This window comes from Erpetoichthys calabaricus, chromosome 4 (genome assembly GCF_900747795.2).
Source record: "Erpetoichthys calabaricus chromosome 4, fErpCal1.3, whole genome shotgun sequence".
NCBI lineage: Eukaryota > Metazoa > Chordata > Cladistia > Polypteriformes > Polypteridae > Erpetoichthys > Erpetoichthys calabaricus.
Window position 1 is genome coordinate 126,955,014 of NC_041397.2, and position 12,621 is coordinate 126,967,634.

At 33.2% G+C, this 12,621-nt stretch overlaps 2 protein-coding genes across 16 annotated transcripts in view; one reads left to right on the forward strand and one right to left on the reverse strand.

Annotated features, from left to right (window-relative positions):
- The window catches only part of caska (calcium/calmodulin-dependent serine protein kinase a), a 664,459-nt gene that overhangs the window by 375,978 nt on the left and 275,860 nt on the right, over positions 1-12,621 (forward strand). The gene's annotated exons all lie outside the window — the stretch shown is intronic.
- On the reverse strand, positions 590-6,187 carry gpr34b (G protein-coupled receptor 34b). The gene is made up of 2 exons (XM_028799769.2): positions 6,061-6,187; positions 590-4,614 (listed from the first exon to the last, which is right to left on the reverse strand). Exons 1-2 carry the CDS (start codon positions 6,071-6,073, stop codon positions 3,476-3,478), a joined length of 1,152 nt encoding a protein of 383 aa, XP_028655602.1. The 5' UTR covers positions 6,074-6,187; the 3' UTR covers positions 590-3,475.

Sequence of the window (12,621 nt, forward strand, 5' to 3'; positions counted from 1 at the left end):
GCACTGCTAATTACACATGTGGTCATATAAAACAAACCTCTGTTCTCTCAGTGTGCAGTAGACATTGTATTCATGCGAGTTAGTTACTGTTATCACTTGTTATGGATTTTTGTACTGAAACATTGATAGTTCTTTTTTATTCTGTTAAATGCACTGTGTGATGTTTCAAAAGTAGAAACAAAAGATTCTGTTCAATTATAGCTTTAGTATTGTTTTTTATGCACTTTTTGATGTGCCTGTGTCAGATGTTACCAAATATAAAAAGGAAACAATGAATAAACATTACTTTTTTTTTTAATACATTCATTTGTGTTTGCTTAAAATTTGTTATTACCTGCTGCTTTTCTACCACTGAAAATGTCTGGCCCGCCTAAATTTCTTGGTTTGAAAATCTGACCCAACTGAATTTGTCCTGCTCAAAGGCATTGCTTCTGGGAACCAGAAGTCGCATCATAACAACTGGATTCACAAAGTTGTCAAGTACTAAACAAAACAAAATGGTATAGATAACAGCACAAAATAATCTTCTTAAATACTTCTTGTGCTAAAAAAAAAAGCATGGATACAAATGATTCATACAAAACATGACTAAATCTTCTACACAATTTATTACAACGGTACTTCATTACAATAGGAAATAGATTAATATGATATGTTACAATAACTTCATTTTAATGCACATACAGTGGCCAATTATAGGGCAAGTATATGTTAATCAGAGTAATTTCTTTCATATGTGATATCTTAAAGCTACCATAACACAACTCTAAATGCTTAGGAAAGCAGCATATTTTAGTTTTGAACTCTATGATATGTACTATTTCAGTACATTCGAATATTATTCATTAACATGTAATTTTGCAATGTGAATTTAGATCAGGAGCAAAAAAAATTTATATCAGTATCTAACCCTGCAACAGTTATAAAATTCAAAACAATTTCATTACACTTGCAAGACACTGTATACAGCATTGAAGCTATCCTTTTTTTAATTTATTAGGATATATCAACATATGTGTAAATGAAAATCAATATAGCCTTCATTTGGATATAAATATAAACTTGAGGGATCCGTAAAAAGTCAGCCCACATATGCATTCAGTGTATTTTTTCCTTGACACAACCTTATTAAATTAATGAAAAGGTCACTGTTTATTAAATATGCCAGTGCTGAGAGAAGTCAATACAGTAAAACTAGCATTATTTGTTAATAGTTTTATAGTTGATATCTTGCGTTTTTGAGGAATAGAAAACTTTGAAGAAAACTTCAGACAGCAGCATCTTCTTCAGCTGCTAACTTGAAGGATCTGTGGCCTATACCTGCAGAAATCTTAGTGTGTGATGTTATGTTGCAGATGTGTCCACCTGAACCCCATACCCACATTTAATTGTATATTCCATTTGCTTTAAATAACAAAAATTGAAAGAGTAAATAGCATAAGGACTGTTGCAATATCATAATGCACTCACCTTATCTTACGATATTTCATTTCAGCACAGTACCCCCTTCTAATGCATTGTAAAGAACTATTATAATTGTTCAAGCCAAATATAGTTAAAGGTTGAAATTACTGAAGTCTCAGACAACATTCAACTGCAACTTATTTTTCATAATGTAAGTACAGGTTGAGCGTCACTAGTCTGAAATGCCTGGAACCAGAAGTATAATGGATAATTTCAGATTTTGGAATATTTGCATATATGTAATATCTTAGGGATGGGACCCACATCTCAACACAAAATGTATTTGTTTCATATTTACCTTATAAACATAGCCTGAAGGTAATTTTATACAATATGTTGATAATTCTGTGCATGAAGCAGTGTGTGCACTTTAGCATTAGCAGAATACCTGTAATAGCTGTTAAACAGCAGCAACAACAAACAATAGCAGGCTTTCAGTCTCCACCTACAGTGCTGTGCTTTGATTCAAAGGGTACTGTACACAGAGAATAAGAAAAAAACACAGTGAGTAATAAACGTAGATCTAGCAGTGATGATGACTGTTCACAAACTACCACCAACACAGCATTAGAGCCTGTGCTCCCTTTAGTAGTTTGGAACTACCTCGCAGGTCATTGTGCCTTTCACCCGTGGCTCCCAAAACTCCACTGAGGACCCCCGCTTGTCTTCCCTGAATGTCAAAATGGTTTGAAGGAATTAGCCATAAATGGTAAGTACCAACTCATGTTTTATTCACATCTGTTCATCAGTTTAAAAAAGAAAAAATATTTGAAGGAACATTGATTAGAGCCCCACATGGGCAAGTGAGGTCAGGTGTGGAATTTGTCAGTTGTGGCAACATGGTGGCACTCAAAGTTTCAGATTTTGGAATTTCAGGTTAGGTATTCTTAACCTGTATTAGCATAAAGTAATTACTTTTTAGTAAGGCGCTTGTGAAGGTTATGTGTTAACTGAATTATAAAAGTACCAATTACTGTTAAGCAAATCATTCAAGAAATAGTGGGCTTCACTTAGTGAGTTATAAAGATAGTGAATGGAATACTTAAGAGAAATGATGAATCACAAAGAACAGTAGTTATGTAACCATGATAAATATTATTAAATGTTTTCTCAAACAGCATGCCATTAATAGTAAAAGGACTGTACAATGTCCTTGGTCAATCGCATTTCCACCACGGTGTGCTAAGAAGAACCTCTGGGGATCTTTTCTAGTCACTGTTAGCAGGCAATTCAGTTCTTCCTTTTGACCTCCCAGAGTAATTTTATTTGTCCTATGAGTCTGCATCTATGTTTTTTTATATTTCTGCTGCTGTATGTATCTAAATTTCCCTTGGAGATTCATAAAGTTTATCTATACAAGTCTAATCAGAGGAAAAAAAAATATTGCTTTATTTTACCTATGTTATTTCTTCTTTACCATAGTACAGCATGTTAGTTTTTTCTTGTTTGCAAAAGCATTGTCAATTGATTTTTTATTTTTAGACATTTGTTTCTTCATTTTGAAATCTTTCTCTGTGGCAATTGTTTATTTTTGTATTATTAATATCTAGTTAATTAATTTAGAGTTTTGTAAATTGTGTGTGGCAAACTATTGGCTAATTATATATTACAGAAAAAAGATTTTCTAATATATTTATTAGAAGGAAAAGAAACATCTAACAGTGTTGTTACTTTTTGTTTTATTACAGTATATATCATATGGTAGTCAAATATAGGCTCTGTTATTTTAAATTATTTTTGTGTGTTCATTAATTGTTTTTTTCTTCTATCAAAAGATAAGCATTAAAGTGTTAGATTCTTTTTATTGTTCATGTAAGTAAACACTGCTTTAATCATATCAGTTCTGTTTAAATGGCAGATGTTTTAATGTCAGACATTGTTTATATCTTAAGATCGCCCAATTGGTAGTAACAAGCACAGAGCATTTGCTTTACCTTTTCAGTACCATTACTTACATCAAACGTAATGCCTATAATATTACTTTTATTCAGGTAATGTCATTCTTTTGCAATTATTTTGATTGCTTGCGAAATATTGAATAAATACTGCTAAAACTAACTCTTGGATTTGATGGTATAGAAACATTAATTTGTTTCATTTCTGTTGTGGAACTATTTGTTGTGCTTACGTTGTGGGTTTTTTTCTTGAAAATAATACTGATAGTCCTTTTCCTTATTGATGAAGACAGTAGAAAGTACATAACTGGATCCAAGCAGCTGTTTAGAGCAGAGAGGAGCAAGACTATCTCATTTGTTTTGTCCATTATTTTTTTCCAGTCACATTTGCTGCTGCTTATCTGGGAGTGAATGTAAAAACACCTGAACAGATGATATGGCACAAAGCATAAAGTGAAAATGAAGAGTACAATAAATGACTTCTTTGCAGTTTTCCTGTACTTGGAGGCATTTGGAAAAGTTGATTTTTCTCTGGAAAGATGTATAAGTGTCCTTGCAATTTTCACATATGATGTCACAAGGAACAAGAATAGCAGCCAGAAAAATGCCACAATGATTATATTAATAATAGCTTTCCAAACAGCTTGTTGTTTGTCTTTGTAATGGAAGCACTTTTGGTTTGACTCATTCCCTTCTGGCTTGATTATGAATGGAATAACTAATGCTATGGACAACATCCATGTAATGCAGCATATAAGATAACTGAATTTTATGTTCAGTAGCTTATGCTGATGAGTAGAGTGATGAACTTTGAAGTAGCGATCTATACTAATGAATGCCAAGAGGAATATGCTAACATACATATTCATATAAAACACATTTCCCACTACCTTGCAAAGAGTCTGTCCCAGCATCCACTTGTTATGGCTGATGTGGTAGTATATCCGGAAAGGCAAGCAAAAGATTAAAATTAGGTCTGCAACAGAAGTATTAATAAGGAAAACATGGACTGAGCTTTTTTTTGAATGAACACAAAGAAAAACGTACAAAGCAAGCACATTTCCAAGTAGTCCAAAGATAAAGATGAAAGAGTAGACTGTAACCAAAGTGATGCGTGTGCTTTCTTCATCCAAATTACACTCAAGATCCTTTGGTTTTTGTGTGATATTGCTGCTTCCATTGTTAAATGCTGTGTTATAGGATGCTGAAGATACCAAGGATTTCAAACTTGAAAGGGCACGGGTAATCTGAAGCTCTATATTGGAAAGAAAAAAAAAATTAGGGCAATATTTTTCTTTTTGCAATTAATCCATAAAGTGAAATAGTCTACAAAATCTATTTATTTTAAAATTGGTTATTTCAACCCTGCCCCCTTAGTTACAATATGACAATTTTAAAAACCACAGTATTGCTGCTTGTATATATAGACATAAATTTGTTTCCTTTTAAATTGAATTTATATTATTTTGAATGGTTAGTGTAAAATGTACCTTTAATTTTTAAAGAAAAAGCTTATGTTAGGCTGCATGGTTCTGTGTTTTCTATCTTATCAATATTGTTTTCTGCTATTCATAAAAGCCAGATCTAAATACCTGTAGTTTTTTCAAATTTTCTTTTCTAACTTCACTATAGGTTAGCAACGTTTGAGTTAAGTCTCACTTATATACATCTTCATAATCCTATTTACAAATTTTTGTACTTCTGTATAATATTTTGAATAATGCCAGTTGCCCCTTGTCTATGGTTAATATAAAGCTGTTTTTAACTAATGAAGCACTGTAAGTCAGCATTCATTATACTGAACAAAACTAACAAGGGTTTCTGTATGTCATTCATGCTTATAGTATCATATCTGCTTCTATGTATGAATACTGTTCAGTTAAAGTTATGATTTCACCTTACTAGCCTACTTTTTTAAACTTCTATTGTAGCTCTCATGCTTAAAAAATAATCCTTTTATAAAATAATTCATTTTTTATTGAGTTTCTATGTTATTTGGTACTTTTTATTTTTTCAGATTTATACAGCTCTCTGATCCACTGTGAGAAAAATTATACAACAGATAAATGCATTCAGAATTTTCCTTGTATACTGTACTAGTTTAGTTTAATAGCATAAAATTACAATTTTTATGTTAAGAAAAGTTTGAGTGTTCTAGTTCTTTATCATATGATACATCATATCATCTTAATACAAAAAAAAATGAAATCATATATTAAAGTAAATGTAAAGAAGGCATTTTTTTAAAAAAAAAGTTTGTACCTTTTACTAAACAGAAATTTAGTTGGAGTCTAAATGATACCATTATTTTCCTAAGTTTTTAAAATAATAGTGATCTCTATCTTGTATTCAAATATTTAACTATGTATATGTGATAAACACAGCAAAAATATATAATCTTTAAATGATTGCCATACTGTATAACAAATTCTGCAGTGTGATGTTTCATTTTTAATTTAGTTAAAACCACAAGATTATGTTAACTATACAAATTGTTCTAATTATTGGTTAAGCAATTAATTTTAAAGCATTTTAATTTTTAATGACTACTTAAAACTTATAAACTTATCTTTACATATCATCACAGAGATTTAGCTAAGTAAACACCCATATAATCAAACTAAACTCAAGCTTAACTATGCCTTCTAAACATTTATCATATGTACTTTACTTTTGCAAGTCTTTTGTGAAGAATACTTGCCTGTTGTATTCATGGCACTGCAACATTTGTTCCCTCCTTAATAAGCTGCAGGTGTTGTTGATAATGTTTTTCAGTTGAATTCAGAAGTTCTCTTTACCATTATTAAGCACTTCCTCCATTGCTTCCTTTGGTGGTGGGGGGTGTGGGGGGGGGGGGGGGGGGGGGATATAATCAGCTGACATTACATTTTGTTTTCCTTTTTTTTTTTGTATAACACTTGGTTGTACCATTTCACTTCTTGCTGAGTAAGTATTTAAGTCTTCGTATCTTCAAGAAAAGCACATGATATGCCAGAACCACAGCTTTTAGTTTTGTACTACAGCAGATAAGATGTAATATGTTAATATTAGCAGTGTGAAAGACGTATGAAAACCTTTCATGTTTATTAGACACTGAGCAAAGAGGAGATTCTGTACTGATAATGTATATTAGGAGCACATAAATCTACCGGAAGTTTAGTGCAGGTTTGCTTCCTTTTTTCTCACGTGCTAAATATGAAAAACATTTGAGACTGCTTTTTTATATACCTCACTAAAACATGCATTTTAAATTATGAAAAAATAAAAATTTTATGTAATGGTTAAAACAAAGTATTGTTTGAAGCAATTAAATATTTTTATTAAAATTATTTAAGTCTTTTCATCAGGCATGTCAACACAAATAAATCAGTGATGCTAAATTCTTTTTCCCCCACCACTATCTTTCTAGCGGCAGTGATGGTACTAGGATGTCATCCTTAGTAGGGCTGCAACTAATGATTATTTTGGTAGTCGACTAATGTTTCAATTTTTTTTTTTTCAATTAGTTGATTAGTCACGATTATTTCATGCCTGACTATTCTGATGCCTGCGACCTGTGGTTGCACATCCTGTTCTGGGCTCCAGTGTATGTCTTACCTCATCTGCTCATGTCTGTCCACCGGTGAATGTCACCCTGATGTCTCTGCATTAACATGATTAAAATTAATAATAATCAAATTAAAATAACAACCAGTGAAACATATGAATTTGAAAATAATTAGATGTTTTATATTAGTGTGACCATCACAATAAAAAAGAAATACAGTACATTAAACAGTACAAACTAAAGTGCACATAGTCTTTAAACAATAAAAGTGCATTTAACTTAACCAAAAATGGCCACTGGTGTGTCTTAAAGTCCAAAAGTTTAAATAAAACTTCAATTCAAATAAAATAAAAAGAATAACGGACTAAAATATGTAACAAGCTAATTACTGATATACTCCAAAACACAAGTTACTATTTACAGTATATGAACTCAAATATTATACGTAAAAAGAAGAAAAAAAAACTAGGATGGCTCAGCTACTCCTATTCACTTGTTTACTATAGCTCCAAGCACGTTAGCAAACATAACTGAAATTATATTCACTTAACCCTTAAACTGCCGGAAATGGCTATAGTCGGTTCCCAATGCAATTCGGAAGCACGCTGAAGCCGAGTATATGCGGCGACATCCATTCATTGAACTCCGCAACTGACTAAAGTTGTTTCTCAGTGCAATTTGCCAGCACGCCGGAGCTGATCAGTCAGTGCCGTATATTCGTTGAGCAACAAGCTCACGGCCACTGCCGGCCCAGGCAGAACTGCAGCACCACTGTCTCTGGGATTCAGCTGCTACACTAGATGAGCCTGCAATCATCAGTGTTTACCTCTACCTCTTTTAATAGTTTTTACACTTCATTTGTAGTGTGTAAAATGATCAGTGTTGCATTAATTGTGATGCTCTTTGCATGAAAAAAAATGTGTTCTATTAAAATTTCACATTTTCTTTGTGAATTGTGATGTTTACTTAAAAAGTACAGCTAAAAAGTATTTGGCATCCAGTGTTGCATTACCCCCCAAGTATGTGTCGGTTTAAGGGTTAACCATCATTGTTGAAAGCTTGATATACACATTATAGTACAAACATCAATGTTAACACGTGACACTAACTTTACTCGCTAAAACTTACCTCTCAAAAGATGGTAGCATCACAGCTCCAGGATGCTTGCATTTCAGTTGCTCATGCATCGCGGTGGTGGTGCTGTGAAAAGAAAGCTCCATTTTGCATAATCTGCATTCAACTTTTTTTTTCTTTTTCGGTGAAGTGCACCCACACTATAGAAAGTTTCTGTCTCAATTTTTTTCCATCTCCTTCCCCATCCTTTATCTGACTCGCCATTGCAACCACGTTTATTTTCCTCTACATTCTTCTTTTATGGATGTGGTGTGAGAGGACATGCAGGTGATAGGTGTAACAGAACAAGATGCAGAGGACAGAAAGATATGGATGAAGATGATCCACTGTGGCGACCCCTAACGGGGGCAGCCAAAAGAAAAAGAAGAAGTAATTGTTTACAAATATTATGTTACTTATACCATGCCATTTCTTTATAAAATGACTAACAGACAAAAATGCAGTATGTACAGCTAATCAGCAGCTCTACTCAGCATATTCTAGTTAAGTAGTGAGTCTTCAGCCTGTATTTAAAAACTGAAAATGAAGGGGCATCTCTTGTATTAGCAGGCAGTTTGTTCCACATCTTTAGGTACCGTGTAACTAAAAGCTTGATTTCCCATTTTTATTTTATTAATCCTTGGAATCATAAGCAGGCCAGTATCTTGAGGTCTCAATGTGTGCGCAGATTTGTAAGTAATGATTACTGTAGTTCAGCTAAGTAAGTAGGGTCTTGGCCATTTAAGGCTTTATAATCTATAAGGAGGATTTTGAAATCAGCACTGTTTAACTGGGAGCCAGCCAATGCAAGGACTGGAGAATTGTAGTGTACATTCTGATTTGTGTAATAACTCTTGCGGCAGCATATTGAATAAACTGCAAGCTGCATAAAGAATGATTTGAACAACAATGAATTGCATTGCAGTATCCAGTCCTGCAAGAAATAAATGTATGAATTGCTTTATCATTATTCTGCATATTTAGGAAACATCCTAATTTTTAAGTTGGAACAAAACTTGTTTTGGATAGTTTTGCAATGTGTTTTAAATGACATACAAGAGTTAAAGATTTCACCTAAATTGTGTGCTGATTCAGTAATGGTGATTCTAATCTGAGTTAAAAAGTGACAGAATGTTGCTGCTGTCAACATCTTTCCCCCAATAAATAAAATTTGTTTTTTCTCTATTCAGAGACAAGTAGTTCTCATGTATTCTCTCCTTTAAATCACTGACACAACTAAAAGACAACATCAGAGAAATAGCCTAGATGAAAGGTATAATTAGGTGTCATCTGCATACAAGTGAAAATTAACGTTATGTTTTTTAATGATAGCATGTAAAGTGAAAACAGTAAAGGTTCCCAGTACTGAACCCTGTGGGACACTATATTTAACTTCTGAGTATAGTGATGGAGTACTGTCAGTATGTTTCTACACATGCTAAAATTGATTTGATAAATTGGAACATAACCAGGCAAGCATGGTGGCTATCAGCCCAATATAATTTTCCAGCATGTGTATCAAAATAGAATCGTCAATGGTAGGGATGAGGATTGTTTAGATTTTATTTATTCAAAATCGATTCTGGTTCTTACTGATTATTGATCTCGATTTTAGTATTGTTATAAAAATGGTCAAAATATTTAATTAACATAAAACTGTATTTGTTGTCTTTAAACAGTTCAACTTAGTTTTACAACAAAGGTTATTTGATGAAGTAAAACAAAAACAGAGTGTTTAGAGATGAAGTAAATATTTATAAAATAATATTTCTTCAACCTAAATATCATAAATACACAAAGTAAAAAAGTGTGTTTGTGCAATGACAAAGTCTACAAATTCAGCATGTTAGCCATTTCTGGTAGTATGTGTGACCGCTCCGGGCACGTTGTGTCTCCATCAGTGGAGAAACTCCTCTGACTTGGGGAAGAGGCGGTCTGCAAACATAAATATGATATTAAAGTGTGTTTAGTTCTTTTAGGCATGCTACAGCAGGTTTTTTTGAGTTATCCTTGTATACCATGTATCATTTTGTATGTGTGATTTTAATATTCAGATTCAGGTTTAAAGGCAGTCGGTCCAATACAGAAATTTTAAAGAAACATGAGTGTCTTAATGTGTCACAATGCTTCCATAAATCTGGAGCAGTCAGCTTGTCAAATACAAAGGAGAGAAATTGAGTATAAATTCACTAAACAATCCATGTCAGTTTCCTAAATGTCTTTATTGATTTTTTTTGCTCAAGAATATACTTCAGCATGTTTTTGGCCTTCACTTTAAGAAAGTTTGTTCAAGTTTTTTTTAAGGAGCAGTTTAAACTTGTAGTATGGTGGTCCAGCCACATCTTCTAATCCTACAGCATGCTTGCACAGTATTGTTCATATTGCTGAATGAAGCAGAGCAACTGTAATGCATATTGAAATCCTATATGCGTTCAAGATTAACAAATTGTAAACAATTAAAAAATTAAGTAATTCCTAAGTAACAAATTAGGCATACTTATAAAACAGTGATGAGAAAAAAGTTGAATATTTTTGCAACAAGCAAGAGAGATTGCCTACTACATAAATATTTGCAAATAATTAGTGCACTAAACAAAGTAATTTGTGGAAATTAAAATATTTGTGAGTATTCTGCACAGAATTTTAAGGTCTCATGTAACTTTGTTTAAAATATGCGCTACCTTGTCTTATTGTATAAATCTGTTCCAATGTATGTCTTTATTTAAATGTTTTAATTGAAGTCCAGCTCTTGGTTAAGTAAAAAGCTGATTGTAAACATAGTCTGTTTTACCACTAGTACTAGCAGTTCAAATGAACAAATTACACTGGATTGATTGCCCTCTGTAATGGACAGTGCAGATACATGGGTAACACATATACGTCAGGACAATCCATAAGCAAAAAAGACTCCTTAATTTTTACAGCTACATGAATGCTCTATGAAAGAGCTCTGAAATAGTGTCACTATAGCCTTCTGCTTTAGTTAAATTATATGCATGCACAATTTTAGAAAAATAAGATCGTTATAAGCAAAATATGAAGCTTTCTAAAATCCATTGGGAATTTCACTTCAGTTAATTGTAAAAACTAGTAACCATCCAATCCATATAAGCTATGTTATGTAATTCAACCTGAGTGTGATGTGCTGGTGCTAGCTGGGGCACTTGGGCTGGGAGACAGCAAGACATTGAAGACAGTACATTCTTTTAATTTAATTCTGTGCTGTAGTGTTTTGACATGTTTGTTGTTCCCTTACAAGAAATAACCTTGCCACAATTGCTGCATTTTCCATTGTCACTCTTTTCTGTAATGAAATATAGCCACACTTTTGAGCATTTGCCACAGTCCCTAGTTTACATCCCGGGTGCTGAGCAAAAGAAATCAACACACTATTGACACATGACGTAGGATTGTCTGTCGTCCTAATACAGGTCCAGGTAACATGTCTGTGTCTGCATCAAGGATGTTTGTTAGATTCATATAGCTGATTGAAAATGCATGTGTTTGAATCGATAAGTGGAGCCATAATTCAAACGTCTTTTCGATTTCCAGGTTCTTGCAAATTTGGAATTGGTTCTCAAGACTCAACCCCTGTCAATGATCTCAAACACTGCCCTTAATCATGAGTCCAGCTGACAAAGGGCTTTTTCTATCTTGATCAAGGAACCTAGCAACCTAGGTCTCACTACGTGCTGTGCCAGGTTGTGACTAAGGACTTCCAAACTTCATAAACCCTGCCCCCCATTTCCACTCATTTATTGCCATAGGTCTTAATGCAGGATTTTAGGTTGATTCCTTATCTTGGAAGTCACTGCACTTCCTTGACAGGTTTCCAGAGGCATGGAGCCCAAAACTGTTGGGGACTCCTTCCTGCTGCAGCCTTCTTCCGCCTGTTCTGATTGGCTTGTGATGTTAAGGAAACATCTGAAATGTTAATATCAAAGTGCTTTTTAAACCCTGGGTTTTCATTCCTCAGAGTTTGTGTCAGTCCCATCTTGTGTTAAAATTAAGATTGATTTGCACCCAGTTTCAAAAATCAATTTCAAACCATTTACGTAGAATAATAACCATTTATAGAAATATTTGTAGTTCAATTGAAACCTGTATGCAAGATGTTAAATGACTAAAAAAGAGAAAAGAAACAAACTACAAAGTGTAGATGGTTTATCAGACCTAAATTCATTAACATTAACAGTTTTCCCAGAAGGTCTATTTTCATTCATTTAAGCCATCCAGAATGTGTGAATTAATTACTGGAGATTTATGGATCCAGAGCAACATGTGAGTGCTCTTTCAAGATCAGTTGATGTCAGTTACCTTAGTGGAGAAAGAGCTGTCAGTAAATATAATATGAAAACGTGCTATGAGTTTACAACAAGTACAGGGTAATGTGCATTTATTGAAGCATACATTATATCATGCAATTGTTGCAACCTACTGAAGCAAGTCTGTGTGCCTTAAAAAGCCAAAACTGTACTGTTTTTAAAGCTGACAGACTGGGCATTTGAAAAATTCCTACTAGAATACAAGTTGCACATCACTTTGATAAGAAAACAGACACTTGAATAATAATAATAATTCTTTACATTTATATAGCTCTTT